This window comes from Ursus maritimus, unplaced genomic scaffold (assembly GCF_017311325.1).
Source record: "Ursus maritimus isolate PB19 unplaced genomic scaffold, ASM1731132v1 scaffold_14, whole genome shotgun sequence".
NCBI classification, from domain to species: domain Eukaryota; kingdom Metazoa; phylum Chordata; class Mammalia; order Carnivora; family Ursidae; genus Ursus; species Ursus maritimus.
Genome location: NW_024423786.1, coordinates 55,052,038 through 55,066,140, shown reverse-complemented (window position 1 = coordinate 55,066,140; position 14,103 = coordinate 55,052,038). Strand labels below are relative to the sequence as shown.

The 14,103-nt window shown below is 61.5% G+C and overlaps 2 protein-coding genes across 3 annotated transcripts; both read left to right on the top strand.

Annotated features, from left to right (window-relative positions):
* The first annotated feature begins 1,312 nt into the window (after positions 1–1,312).
* Positions 1,313–6,733, top strand: HMG20B (high mobility group 20B). Of its 2 annotated transcripts, none has more exons than XM_040629603.1 (10): positions 1,313–1,398; positions 1,679–1,734; positions 2,062–2,170; positions 2,661–2,864; positions 3,481–3,601; positions 3,930–3,973; positions 4,244–4,316; positions 4,568–4,783; positions 5,403–5,535; positions 6,061–6,733. In XM_040629603.1, exons 2-10 carry the CDS (start codon positions 1,697–1,699, stop codon positions 6,071–6,073), a joined length of 951 nt encoding a protein of 316 aa, XP_040485537.1. In that variant the 5' UTR covers positions 1,313–1,398; positions 1,679–1,696; the 3' UTR covers positions 6,074–6,733. The 2 variants fall into 2 exon arrangements, with proteins under 2 accessions (XP_040485537.1, XP_040485536.1); XM_040629602.1 differs by having other exon boundaries at positions 3,927–3,973.
* Positions 6,734–9,355: 2,622 nt separating this feature from the next.
* LOC103681823 (PDZ domain-containing protein GIPC3) lies at positions 9,356–13,155 on the top strand. Its single transcript, XM_040629601.1, has 6 exons — positions 9,356–9,622; positions 10,405–10,590; positions 10,726–10,906; positions 12,290–12,402; positions 12,642–12,723; positions 12,853–13,155. The coding sequence occupies exons 1-6, from the start codon at positions 9,398–9,400 to the stop codon at positions 13,002–13,004; spliced, it is 939 nt and encodes a 312-aa protein (XP_040485535.1). The 5' UTR covers positions 9,356–9,397; the 3' UTR covers positions 13,005–13,155.
* The last annotated feature ends 948 nt before the right edge of the window (positions 13,156–14,103 follow it).

Here is a 14,103-nt window from a genome sequence, read left to right as displayed (position 1 = left end):
CCCCCCCCCCATGAATCCTGTGACAAAGCCAATTAGATCGTCAGATTCATCCCGCTAAATGTTTGGTCTTTAGGGGCTCCTGGCTGGTTCAGTCATAGAGCGTGCGATTTCTGATCTCAGGTGGTGAGTTCGAGCCCCATACTGTGGGTAGAGATTAGGTAAGTAAATAAAACTTAAAACAAAAAAAAAAATTGTTCTTTAACAGAGGAAGCAAACATTTGGAGAAAAAATAAGGGTGATGGGGGAAACCTTATTGAGAAGGTGACATTTGAGCAAAGACCTGAAGGAGATCAAGCGGTGAGCCAGGCAGATAATCGAGAGGAAAGGACACACTAGGTGCAAAGGCCCAGAGCGGGGAGTGAGTGAAATGAAATGGACTATTTGTATTTGAGGAACATCAAGGAGGCAGAGAAGGGAAATTAGGGCAGGGTGGTGATGTGGGCAAGTTATTTGGGGTCTAATAGGACATCGTGAGCATTCGGTGACTACAACTATCACCCCGGGAGTAGGGGAAGTCCCAGCTCAGGCCATAAGACCATGCTGCCGCGGGGGGTGGGATTGGGGGGGGCGGGGTTGCCCCCCAAATCCCAGACCAGAACCTTCTGCCCCTCCATCTTCACGAGGTCCTTGCAGCCTTCCTGTCTCACTTCCTCTTTCCAAATGCTTTCAGCGCAGTTCTGGACTGAAAGCTTCGCAGCATCCCAGACTCCGGTCCCAAACATTGTGCAAGGTCCGCATTGCACAGGAGGGAAAGCTGAGCCCCAGGGGGAGAGCAGCCCCTGCCCGCTCGCTGCTGGACTTGGCACAGCGGGATGCCAGGAGCCCCAAGTTCAGTGAATGGATGGGTAACTTCCCCGCCAGGTTTGCAAGATACTAAGATAGGTCCCACCTTGTCCTGGGGCGGGGGAGACGATGACACTGCGCGGAAGGACCTTAACCCTCTTTCCTAGCAACCGGCCGCCATCCCCATGGCAACTGGGGAGGGGCCCGATCTGGCCTTGCAGGTCCCGGCATCCCGCAGGGGCGGGGAGTCTCGCCTTCACCCGGAGAAGAGGAGTCCGAGCCGCGCCTACTGGCCCTTTAAGGGGCTCCGCCCGGCGAGGCCTCAAAGCACCCTGATTGGTCCCGAGAGCGGCCGAGCGCAGCCGAACTTGACGCACCCGCCCGCAGCCTTCCCTATCCACCTCCCACGCGGCCCAGTGGTTGCCCCAGCCAATCGCCGGCCGGCGCGCCAACCTTCATCTGCATGGTCACGCCCCAGGGAAAGACCGCACCCAATCCGACATTTCGCCGAGGCCGTATTAGCATGCCGGGGGCGGGGCGAGCGGCAGGGGCGGGCTCGGGGCGGTTGGTTGGAGCGTCGCAGCAGCGGAGAGGTCCGGGAAAGTTTCTTTGGAGGTGAAAACAGCCGCGGAACTCGGGGCCCTGCGAAGGGGTGGGGGCGCGGGGGTCCTGGGGCCGGGGAGGGGCCCCTCCCGGACCGGGGGAGGGTGGGCCCGGCCCTTCCGGGGGGCGATCGCCCAACAAAGGATCCCTGGGGCGCCCGCCCTCGAGGGCCTCCCCGCCCCTGGATCCGGCCCCCCCAAACACCCCGGGCCCGGCATTCCGGGGCTCCCCCGCCGGGCCACCCCGTCGGCGGCTCGGGCGCCCCTCACTCGGCCACGCGTCTGCCTTCCAGGTGGGGCCGGGAGCGGCCATGTCCCACGGCTCCAAGCAGCCCGGCGCGGCCGCCGCGTGAGTGCGACATCCCCTCCCCCAGCCCACTCGGGGCTACAGCCCAGCCCCCGCCCGCCCTGTCGGAGCTACTCGCCCCCCGCCCCCCCAGGGTCTTGACCCCCCACACAGCCGGGGCAGGACCTTCCCCAGCGGCCTCTTCCCCCCCTACTCCCCGGCCCAGTTCCTCCCAGGGGTCCCTATCGGCCCCCCTAGTGCTCCTGCCTCGTCCCGCGGATAATGACCCCCGCAGACCCCTGCTCCCAGGTCTCAGGCCCCCTCCGTGCCAGCTCCGCGGTCGGGGATGGAGGTGAGGTTGGGGGTGACCCTGGCGTCCCGTGGCTCCAGGCCGGCGGGCGGCAAGGCTCCGGGACAGCATGGGGGCTTCGTGGTGGCTGTCAAGCAAGAGCGCGGCGAGGGCCCCCGGGCCGGCGAGAAGGGGTCCCACGAGGAGGAGGTGAGTCACAGGACCCTGGACTGTAGTGGGGGAGGTTCTGGGGCTCGCCCGTAGCCTGGAAGCTCCACCCCGGGTTAGATTTGAATTCGCTGTGGCTCCGCCCACAGCCCCGATTTTCCTCCCGGAGCTGAGGCCCCGCCCCGTGCCGCATGCCACGCCCCCAAGAGCTCCCCTGCCACTAAGCCCAGGCCCCGCCCATCGCCCATTCCAGCTCCGCCCAGTGCCCTGTGGGAGGCACCTTCCCATCGTCCTGTGGGCCCCTCCTCCAGCATAGAACCCACGCCCACGCCCGAGACCACGCCCACAAGCCAGCCCCATCCCTGGGCTTAACCGGGTCCCAGGTGCCACGTGCCCGGGACCTCCGAACCCCGCCCTCTCCCAATCCTGCCCCTTGACCGGGCCATACCTACAGGACTTCTGGGCCCTGGCTCCTGGATAGGCCCCGCCCAGCCCTCTAAGCCCCTCCCAATGGCGCGGTTCGGTACTGCAGCCTGTGAAGAAGCGCGGCTGGCCCAAGGGCAAGAAGCGGAAGAAGATCCTGCCAAATGGGCCCAAGGCACCGGTCACCGGCTACGTGCGCTTCCTGAACGAGCGGCGTGAGCAGATTCGCACGCGCCACCCAGATCTGCCCTTTCCCGAGATCACCAAGATGCTCGGTGCCGAGTGGAGCAAGCTGCAGCCGGCGGAGAAGCAGGTGTGCACCGAGGGGGCTGGCCCAGGACCACTGACCTTGCCCCGACCCACTCGGACACTGCCCTACAGCCACATCCCCCAAAAGACAGAATGTGGAGGGTCCTTGCTCCCTCCTGGAGAACTGACCACCCATGAGCTCTCCCCAGCAGGCTGAAGCGAGGGGAGGGTAGCAATAGGCAAGAATCAACGTAAAACTTAATAACCAACATGGATAGATGTAAAGAAGTAGGGGTGGAGGCCAGATTTTTATGGGATCCCTTCCGATTTTCAAATCTGGTAATTAACTTAAAATTGCAAAAATACCAAGGAAACAAAACAGACCGCTAGTTTGTACCCTCTAAGTGGGATTGCAGCAAGCGTAATGGGTGCGGGAGGGCAGTCCAGCCCGGGGCTGGGAGCCTGTCGTCAGACAACAAGGAGAAGTTATAACTGTGGGAGTTTGGGGAGGTGCGCTGAGCAGCAGGCCCAGGAGGTGGGTTTTGTCTCCAGGGACAGTAGGGAGCTATGGGAAGGTGAGGCATAGTGAGCTGAGTGTTAGAGATGGGGTGTTGGCCGTGGAGTCGTCCCCCCCCCGCCCCGCCCCTGGGCTGAGCCACGCCTTCCGCTGCCCCCACCAGCGGTACCTGGATGAGGCCGAGCGGGAGAAGCAGCAGTACATGAAGGAGCTGCGTGCCTACCAGCAGTCCGAAGCCTACAAGATGTGCACGGAGAAGATCCAGGAAAAGAAGATCAAGAAAGGTGCGAAGGGATCCAGCCCCCAGGCAGCTGGGTGCGGGCTCTGGGACTGGTGATCTGGGCGGACCACCCGGCCTCCTCCATGGGACTCCCGGTCCCATGAAGATGAGAGACACCTAACCAGACAGCTGTGAGTGAGCAGGGCTGAGCAGTGCTGACATGGGGGCACACACACTGGGGAGCCTAGGCAGGAGCCTGCCCCAGGAACGGGTAGGGCTGACTAGGTGGGGGAAGGGTAATCCTGGCAGGGGGGCGGCCGTTGCAAAGCACTGTGTGGGCTCAGGGAAGACCTGCCAGGCTGATCCTGCCCTCCTCCCTCCCCCACCAGAAGACTCGGGCTCTGGGCTCATGAATACCCTCTTGAATGGACACAAGGTAAGTACTCTTCCTCCAAGGACCATGGCTGGGGTTTTGAGAAAGGTCTGGAGGTCTTTAACCCCTGGGTGAGCCAGACCCAACTCTCACGGAGGAAGTGAGCGCCCCTCCTCCAAGTGTGCAAGCAGCCGTGGGGCAGCCACATCGTGGGAATGTTGTTAAAAGGACTTCGACCCAGATGGCCAGAGGAATCCCTCCCAAGCTTGAGGGACGTCCCAGAGGGGTTTTGGCTGCCCCCCCAAAATTTGTCACCTTGTCCTGTCGTCCCAGGGTGGGGACTGTGATGGCTTCTCCACCTTCGACGTTCCCATCTTCACCGAAGAGTTCTTGGACCAAAACAAAGGTGAGCACTGACCAGGGGTTCTGGGGGAAGCGGGTGTTGGGAGAGTGTGTGGGCTAAAAAGGGTGCCAAGGCCAGAGGTGGCGGGTGGGGGGAACTGACCGCTCAGAAAAGCAGAGGCGCCCAGCCGGAGCCAAGGTGTGGGCTGGAGGCAGAGCAGTGACAGCCAGCCTGGTGGGGGACACACAGCTAAGGCAAAAGGGCAGAGGGCAGGGAGGAAGCGGCAGGCTCTAATCTGCTCCCCCACGCTGCAGCGCGGGAGGCAGAGCTGCGGCGCCTGCGCAAGATGAACGTGGCCTTCGAGGAGCAGAACGCCGTGCTGCAGAGGCACACGCAGAGCATGAGCAGCGCGCGGGAGCGCCTGGAACAGGAGCTGGCGCTGGAGGAGCGGCGGACGCTGGCGCTGCAGCAGCAGCTCCAGGCCGTGCGCCAGGCGCTCACCGCCAGCTTCGCCTCGCTGCCGGTGCCGGGTGCGGAGGCCCCGCCCCGCCCCCGCCCCCGGCCGCCGGGCCCCGCCCACTCCGCCGGCCGGACCACCCAGCCCTGCACCCAGTATCTGGCGAGCTCCGCCCTGCCCTGCCCCGCCCCCTCCACCTCCTGGCCCCGCCCCCGCTTCGAGCCTGGACCGCTACACCGCAAACCCTGGGCTACCACGCCCCCGGCCATGCGACTCCTGCTCCGAATGACCCCTCCCCATCGTGAGCAGAGCACGCGCCCGCCTTCTCTGACCCATGCCCGCGCCGGTCCTGTCCGTGATGCCCTCCTCCCTGGCCTTCTGCGCTCTGGCCTCAGCTGACCTTGGCTACTTCTTCCTCCCCAATTTGTAATCCCCCCCCACCTCCACACCCGCCCCCCACGGCCTCGCCGTAGCCACTTTCCGTCTTCTGCCCCTGCCCACAGCTGACCTTGGCTTTTCCGGGTCTAGACGTCCTGATCCCCCACCCCGCCCCACGGACGCGTCGCGCCTCTGGCCCCCTCCCCGGGACCCTGCCCTTTCAGGCCCCCCACCCTCTGACCGCTGCTCCTGCGGAGTCCCGGCTGCGTCGACTCCCCCGCTGGGCTCCGGTGACCGGTCCCTGCCCTCTCCAGGCACGGGAGAGACGCCCACCCTCGGCACCCTGGACTTCTACATGGCTCGGCTGCACGGCGCCATCGAGCGCGACCCCGCCCAGCACGAGAAGCTCATCGTTCGCATCAAGGAGATTCTGGCCCAGGTCGCCAGGTGTGTGCCGGGGCGGGTTGCGCCCGGGCTCTGCTTGGCCCGAGTGGGGCCGCCCTGTGCGGGGGTTGGGGGGCTGCCTGGGGCTAGACCGGATTTCATCCTCTGATGGGGTTCCCGGAGTTTGGGCGCTGCCAGGTCGGATCTGGCTGCGGGATCTTATTCCGAGGCCACCGCCCACGCGGGATCTACCAGGTGGGGCTTATTTGATGCGGGCGGCCAGTGGCTGGACCGCTGGGGGCGCTGATCAGATCGGGGGCTTTATGAATGCTGCTGGGTGGGATATGCCCATCCGTCTTGGCCAGTGGGATCCACTGGGGGGACTAGATCTTCCCCACAGCTGCTCCTGGGCTTTTCAGGGTGGCTTCCAGCTGCTCGGGTTAGGTGGGATGGACTCCTGGCCCCCACTGTGGCATCTGTTTGGAAGAACGGAGGGTTGGTGGCCTATGGTGATCCTCATCCTGGGGGTCAGGGCTGATAAATGATGGGGGTTCCCTGTCATGACTCCCTTCTTCTCTCCTGTCACAGTGAGCACCTATGAGGGTGTCTGCCACCCCACGGATCCAGAGAAGACCAAGCTTTGGTCATGGCCCCTTCTCCGCCCCATGGAGGAGGATTGGGGGTCCACCTTTTGGGGCCATGCCCAATCCTGCACCTTGGGGGCTCCAGCCCCCCTAAAATTAAATTTCTACAGCATCCCTCTAGCTTTCAATTCCCCCAGCACCCTGAACCCCGAAAAGTCACCTGCTGTAAATGCCACGCCTAGAACCCCGAGGCCCAGCAAGGCCCGCTCCCCTTACACATCACACTACAGGGACATGGGAGTGACACACGGGCTGCGGAACACGGGACACAAGGGGACCCACAGCCTCTGGCACGCCCAGTGTGGGGAGGGTTATACCTGCTACACCCGGCCCGAGGACCGGCCCGGGGACAGGGTAAAACCCCACACCTGACGCGCCGGGACCCCCAGCAGGTGCTCACCACAGGTGACCCCCACCCCCGGCAGGCATGCTGCAGGGACATGCTCTCATACTCGGGGCGGGGCCGTCTGCTGGTGGCCCTCAGATTTCTGCACCCCAGAATCGGGGTGGGGGGCTGGTACTGACCGCCCTTCCCTCATCCGGCTGAGGGACTCTTGCCGAGGCAGCTCTGCCTTTGCTCAATCTGGACTTTTTAAATAAAGTAGAATTTGAATTTCCAAGCTTGTGAATTTTTGGGGGGGGGTGGGAGGTGCGCTAGAAGATGTGCCCAGGGCCCCCAAGACGCCCCTGCTGGGTGTCCCAGGCCTGCCCTTCCCCGGTGCCTGGCAACCACTAACCCCCTTCTGTCTGGAGGAGCCTGTTCTGGGCGTGTCACACACGTGGACTCACACGCCGTGGGGCCTTCTGTGTCTGGTTCCCTCCCTGAGCATCGTGGGCTCGGGGTCCGTCCCTGGGCAGCGCAGGTGGGCGCCTCGCTCTTTTTCGTGACTCAGAAATAGTCCGATGTGTGGACGGACCCCATTGTGTTTATCCCTCCACCTGCTGGCAGACATCGCGGTTGATTCCACCTGTTGGCTCCTGTGAGTCCTGCTGTGATGCCTGTACAGGGGCTTGATCACCTGCTTTCAGTTCCGCGGGGTGGCTCCCCGGAGCGGGTTGGCTGGTCCTATGGGAATCCTGCGCTTGGCTTACTGAGGAGTCCTCTCTGTGACTTTTCGTGTAATGCAATATTTAAGACATCTTAAAATTTTTGGAGAATAATTTGACAAACGCCCGTAACGGGTTGTTGAATCATGTCCCCTCAAAAGACACACTGAAGCCTGAAACCCCAGTCCTCAGAATGTGACCTTATTTGGAAATAGGGTCATTGCGGATATAATTAGTTAGGATGAGGTCATCCCAGAGTAGGGTGGGCCCCTGATCCAATATGACTGGTGTCCTTATAAGAAGATGAAGATTCGGACACAGACAGGAGACAGCCATGTGACCACGAGGCAGAAATGGGAATAACATAAGCTTTCGACCAGGCACCAGCAGAAGCTACGGCGTGCAGGGACCGGCTCTACCCAGGTCTCGGAGGGAGCACGGTCTTGCTGACAAGCTGACGTCACACTTCGGGGCCCCCAGAACCGAGAGAGAGAGTAAATCCCTGTTGTTTAAGCCCCCCCAGCTTGTGGGGCTTTGTTACGGCAGCCCCGGGAGACTAACACGACCAGATATTGCCACCTTCCCCCCCCCCAGATCCCTTGTCCTCCCCCCACCGGCACGGTACCCCCCCATCCCAAATTTGGGGTTTATCAGCCGCGTCTTTATCTACTTTAAGCACATGTCTTCCCAAAAGAGGGGTTTGGCTTTTTTGTTCAGTTTTTAAAGGCTTTAAAGTGTACAATTCTGCGGTTTCTAGTATATTTACGAAGTTGTGCAACCATCAACAAATCTAATTCCAGAACATTTTCGTCGCCCCAAAGAGAAACCCTGTACCCCTTAGCAGTCGCCGCCCCTCCGCCTCCCTCAGCCCCTGGCAGAAACGAATCCACTTCCCGTCCGTGGAGGAGCCTGTTCTGGACGTTTCACATAAATGGACTCACACGCCGTGTGGCCTTCCGTGTCTGGTTCCCTCCCTGAGCGTCGTGATTTCAAGGCTCATCTATGTCACAATATGTGTCATGTTTTGCAGGCTTTTAAACTTGACATAACATCTTTACAGTGTCCAAAGCCTTCTGCAACTTGCCTTTTTCCATTAGCACTTGGTTTCTGAGATTCTTCCAAGGCGGGAGGCCCCTCTTTTGCGCCACTATATGGCATTCCATTGCTGTTTATTATAAGAGCCCAAATTCCTCTTGTTGGATGCCTCGGTGTTCTGGTCCCAGCGGGTTCTTACAGATGCTTCCTGGTGCCCACTGCCTCCTTCCCTCCTTCTTCATCTCTAACCTGGGGGTCCATTCATTTCCTCACCAAAGGTTGCCTCAGTGCCTTCTGTCTGCCAGGCGCGGGGCACAGGGATACGGCAGGGGGAAAAAGAGACCGGAGCCCCTGCGCTCCTGCAGCTGACATTCTAGTGGTGGGGACAGCCAGGATACAAGATGAGTAAGTAGAACAGCCGATCTATCAGGTAGTGCTCGATACCAGGCAGAAAAATCTGGGAAAAGAGATTGAGAGGTGGAAGGAGGAGGCAACATTTGAGCAAGGAGCTGATGGAGGTGAGGGAGGGAAAGACTGGATGACTGGGAGATGGCATTCAGGCTGAAAGAACAGCATGTGCAAAGGCCCTGGGGCAGGACCCAGCCTGGCATTAGAGAAAAGGCGAAGAGGCCGTTTGGCAGGAGCAGTCTGGGAGCAAGGGGGAGATGGGGAGGAGGGGAGGGTGGAGACGGGTCTAGGCAGGTCTGGTGGGCCTCGGGGAGGATTTGGGCTTCTACCCCAGGGGAAGACGAGGCCCTGGAAGGCTGTGGCCGAGCAGGGACAGGGTGTGGCTGAGGTTATCCCAGGGTACCTGTCCTGTCCCCTTCTAGGGTTGTCGCAAGGATTAAATGAGCGCGCCTAGCAGATAGTGAGCGCTCGCCACGCTCTGCTGTTTTCGTCCTCATTGGTGATCCCTGTTTCCCCTCACCCCCTGCCCCAGTCTGCACCTCAGGCCCCGGAGGACTGCCCGGGGTCCCCCGGGAGCGCGCAGCTGGCCCTGGCAGGGCCCGGACACCTGGAGCCGGAGCCCCCTCCGCAGCCTGCGGTGTCGCCTTCCAGGGCGGCTCAGATTCCCGGATCCCCTTACCCCAGCGGCTCGGCTGTCGCGCCCTGGGCCGGGGGGAGGGGAGGCTGCAGGAAGCGGCGGATCCGGCGGCGACGGCCGTGGCGGTGGCCGGGGTGGCCCAGCTCCTCCCGCCATGGAGAGCGCAGCGGCCCAGGAGACCCGGGGCGCCGAGGCCCCACGCCCGTCCGCGCCCCCGCCTTCGCCCGCGGAGCCCCCAGCCGCGCCCCGCGCCCGTCCGCGCCTGGTCTTCCGCACGCAGCTGGCGCACGGCAGCCCCACGGGCAAAATCGAGGGCTTCACCAACGTCCGTGAGCTCTACGCCAAGATCGCCGAGGCCTTCGGGATCGCGCCCACAGAGGTGAGGACCCCCGAACCCCCGCCCCCCTCCCCGCGCTGGAGGCCCACCCATCTGACAGACGATAGGGGTGGAGCCTGGAGCCAGGGACTGGGGGCGCCGGATCCCCCCTCCTCGGATGGAGGGGATCCGATCACCAGCTCTCAGAGACACACCTCTCGGATCCTGGGGTGCCCATACCCTAGAGACCCTCTTCGCACGCCCTGCGCAAAAGAGGAACCCGGGTTAGGGTTAGCGGATCCTTAGACTGTCCGGGAGCCCACTGCGCTGAACCAGCCAAGAGTGGATCCCAGCCCTCGGGTAAGCGCCTCTGTGGTTCCTGGGTGCCGCTGGGGGCCGGGGTTCCAGGCAGCCCCCTTCCAGGGGCGAGGTCGGAGGCCCCAGGGGTCAGGGGCTGGGCTGCAGGGCTGTACGACTCGTAGCCCCCAGGGGGCGCCAGCAGATTCGGAATCGACTGAAAAAGTTGGTCTGGCGTGTCGGGGCACCAACGGGTTAAAACTGAAAGTCTAGGGGTGAAGGAGGGGTCTCTTCCTGTCCACAGCCCCCTTATCACCCTGCTCCTCATTCCGAGGGTCTCAGACTCCTTCTTGCCCCCTGCCCCATTCTGAGGGTCCCACGCCCCGCCTTTTCCGGTGGACTGGGATCGCGGTGCTGGGCGACCAGGCCAGTTTCATGCCTCTTTGTGCCTCGGTTTCCCTCTCAGGCTCCTGAACCCATCACCCCGGTTGTTCTGCACAGAGGGCGATGAGCGCTGTCATTAATTCTGCCCCCCCCCCTTGGGACAGATCTTATTCTGTACCCTAAACAGCCACAAAGTGGACATGCAGAAACTCCTGGGCGGCCAGATAGGGTTGGAGGACTTCATCTTTGCCCACGTGCGCGGCGAGACCAAGGAGGTGGAGGTCACTAAGACCGAAGACGCCCTGGGACTGACGATCACGGACAATGGGGCCGGCTACGCCTTCATTAAGGTGCCCACGGAGGGCGGGCGACTTCCTGGGTGCTCGGGGACCTGGGATGAGCCACTGCCCCTCTCTGGTCTAACCTGGGCTCTGGAAAGCTGAGCGGGGTGGCGGGGGTGGCTCCGTGACTCTGGGTCCCTACAGAGGATCAAGGAGGGCAGCATCATCAACCGGATCCAGGCGGTGTGCGTGGGCGACAGCATTGAGGCCATCAATGACCACTCGATCGTCGGCTGCCGCCACTACGAGGTAGCCAAGATGCTCCGGGAGCTGCCCAAGTCCCAGCCCTTCACCCTGCGCCTGGTGCAGCCCAAGAGAGCCTTCGGTAAGGGCCACCTGGGGTCCAGAGAGCAGGCGGGGTGGTGGTAGGGAGCTCTTCCAGAAGCGGGTTCTCTGGATGCCCAGTCCAGTGGAGGATGGGGGATGGGACAGGATGGAAGGTTCTAGATGCCTCTGGTGACACGACAGGAGCTTCTGGCACTGTATCAGGAATAGGTAGGTAGTTTCTAGATTGTTAGAGTCAGTCCAGGCATAGGAGCAGGGGAGTTTGGAAAGATGGGGATAGGATGAGGAGGGCTCTGGCCCTATTTTGTAACCGGGCTAGGAGCTGTTAGAGTACTACTTTCAGGCCGTGGTTCTAGAGAATGTTTTTCCAAGTGAGTTCTAGAATGTGCTTTTTTTAAACAAAGATTGTGGTTATTTGAGAGAGAGAGAGAGAGAATGAGCGGTGGGGAGGGACAGAGGGAGAGGGAGAAGCAGACAGACGCCCCATCCTCCTCTTTTTTAAAACGACTCTTTCTGGAAGGGACTGCTTGAGACCCTCCCGTAGCCAGAGGGTCGATCTAGAAAAGGCTTTGTCTAGAACTCAGTCCTCCTAACATTCGGGCGTGGCTCTCGGAGTCCGATGTGGTGCTGACGCGCAGACCTGCCACGCCACCCTGTCCCATTCTCCCTGGGACCTCCCTCCGGATGTGCCCCGGTGCTTCTAGAACCTCTTGCCCGAGAACAGCGCTACTCAAAGGGCCAGTCCATCATGAAGTAAGAAGGTGGTGCCGGAATGGAAAGCGGCATGCTGGTCCCTTCCTTGAGCAAGTCTTGCTGTAAACGGGAGGGTCTACTTCCTAAAGCAGAGGTTCTCAACCCTGCGGCAGGGCCGGGTGATTTCGCCCCCCCCAGTGACACGGTATCTGGAGACATTTTGGGTGTTACAGCTGCGGGGTGCCATCGGCCTCTGTCGGGGCAAAGCCAGGGGCCCTGCTCAACACCCTGCGGAACGCGGGACGCGCCCCGCGGCGGCGAAGGAGCTGCCCGGATGTCAATGGTGCTGAGGCGGAGAAAACCTCCTGGAGAGCACGTCCCTTATCTCACACACTGACGGGTCACAGACTTCTCTTCGAAAAGCACCATTCTAGAGGCGCCTGGGGGCTCAGTCGGTGAAGCATCTGACTCTTGATCTCGGGGTCGTGAATTCGAGCCCCAGGCTGGGAGCAGAGATTATTTAAAAAATATTAAAAAATAAAAATAAAAAGAGGAGGGAGATTTGGGGGAAGAAAGGATAGATTCTCAAGCAGGGTCTCTGAAGATTCATTCACGGACGTAGGGAGGGCTTTGGAGGATAAGAAGGTTCTAGAAAGGCTCAGCGGGTAGCTTCTGAGTGCTTACACAGATGTGGATCCGCCCAGAACACATGCCCCTCCCATCCCCCCAGACACCATCAGCCAGAGGACCAGGAGCGGCAAAAGCCCCGTGGAAGCAAAAGTGACCAGTGGGAGGGAGACCCTGCGTCTTCGTTCTGGGGGGGCTGCCACAGTGGAGGAAGTGGTGAGTGAAGGGGCTCTTGGAGCGAGCTTTCGGCTGACCCAGTGGGACCTTGGGTAAGACCTTCTCCCTCGTCCAGCCTGCGCCCTCACCTGCAGAATGGGTCCTCTTTGCAAGGCGGTGGCCCAGTGCGCCGGCTCCAGGCTCTGCTCTCACCATAGCGCCGGGGCCTGCGGGGCACTGGGCTGGCTGGAGGGGTCCCGGGCTTCTGACCCTCTGCTGTGCGCCTCTATTCCCTCCAGCCCAGCGAATTTGAGGAGGAGGCATCTCGGAGGGTGGACGACCTGCTGGAGAGTTACATGGGCATTCGGGACCCAGAGCTGGGTAAGGCGCCAGGGTAAGCCGGGTGGACCCTGGGGGGAGGGCAGGCCGCAGGGAGGAGTCAGAGGCCCCAGGGGGAAGTCGAGGCCCAAGGAGCACCCTCACCCGCCTTCCCTCCTGCTTGGCCCACAGCATCCACCATGGTAGACACGTCCAAGAAGACGCAGAGCGTCCAGGAGTTTGCGCACCATTTAGACTCCGTCTTGGGCGAGTTCGCCTTCCCGGACGAGTTTGTGGTGGAGGTGTGGGCGGCCATCGGCGAGGCCAGGGAGGCCTGTGGCTAGTCTGCCCCCGGGCCGAGCGCAGCCCCAGCCCAGAGCCCAGCCCCCCGCCCCAGCCCTCCCGGCCAGTTCCCGAAGCCCAGCTCTGCACCAGAGCCCAGCCCAGATCTGAGACCCAGCCTCACTCTAGAGCCCAGGACAGCTCTGGGACCGAGTTTACTTCTAGAGCCCCTACCAGTTTCAAGACCAATCCCAGCTCTGAGGCCACGCCCTACTCTAGACTCCAGGCCAGCTCTGAGGCTGAGTTCATCTCTGGAACCCAATCCCCTTCTGAGACCCAACCCAGCTCAAAGACCCAGCCCCCCTCCAGAGCCCCGGCCAGTACTGAGAGCAAGTTCACCTCTAGAACCCCTACTAGTTCTGAGACCAAGCCCAGCTCTGAGACCAAGCCCTGTTCTAGACCTCAGGCCAACCCTGAGACAAAGTTCATCGCTAGAATGCAATACAGTTCTGAGACCCAACCCAGCTCCCAAACACAGACCTTTCCTAGAACCCAAGACAGCTCTGAAGCTAAACCAAGCTTGGAAATCAAGTTAAGGTCTGGAGCCCAGATAAGTTTTGAGACACAGCCCAGCTCTGAGATCAAGCCCAGTTCTGGAAGCCAGCCCAGATCTATGACCAAGCCCTGCCATAAAACTCAGTCAGATGTTGGAACTCAAGACGAGCCCATGACTCAGCCACACCTGGACACCCGGTCTAGCGCAGGAACTCCCAGTCGTTCTGGAGCCCAGGTCAGACTGAAACAGGCCAGCAACAGTAGCCACACCAGCTCAGGATCGGAAGATGGCTCCCAAGCCCAGCCCTGCACACGAGCCCAGATGCGAGCTGCCCCTCAGGCCGCACCTAGATCCCTGCGCTGCTCTAAAACCCAGCTGCACGCAAGTCCCCACCCCCACCCTGGGGCCTGGTCCGGTTCCAGCGAGGAGTCCGGCACAGAGACTGAGTCCCGTTCTAGACTCCACCCTAGTGCTACAACCAGGTCCCTCTCCAGAATTCAGACAAGCTCTGGAGCCCCATCCATTTTGGAGGCAAGGCCTGCCTCCAGAGCTCAGCTTGACGCCGAGTGCCGCTCTCACTACAGAACGCAGACCAGCTCTAGAAT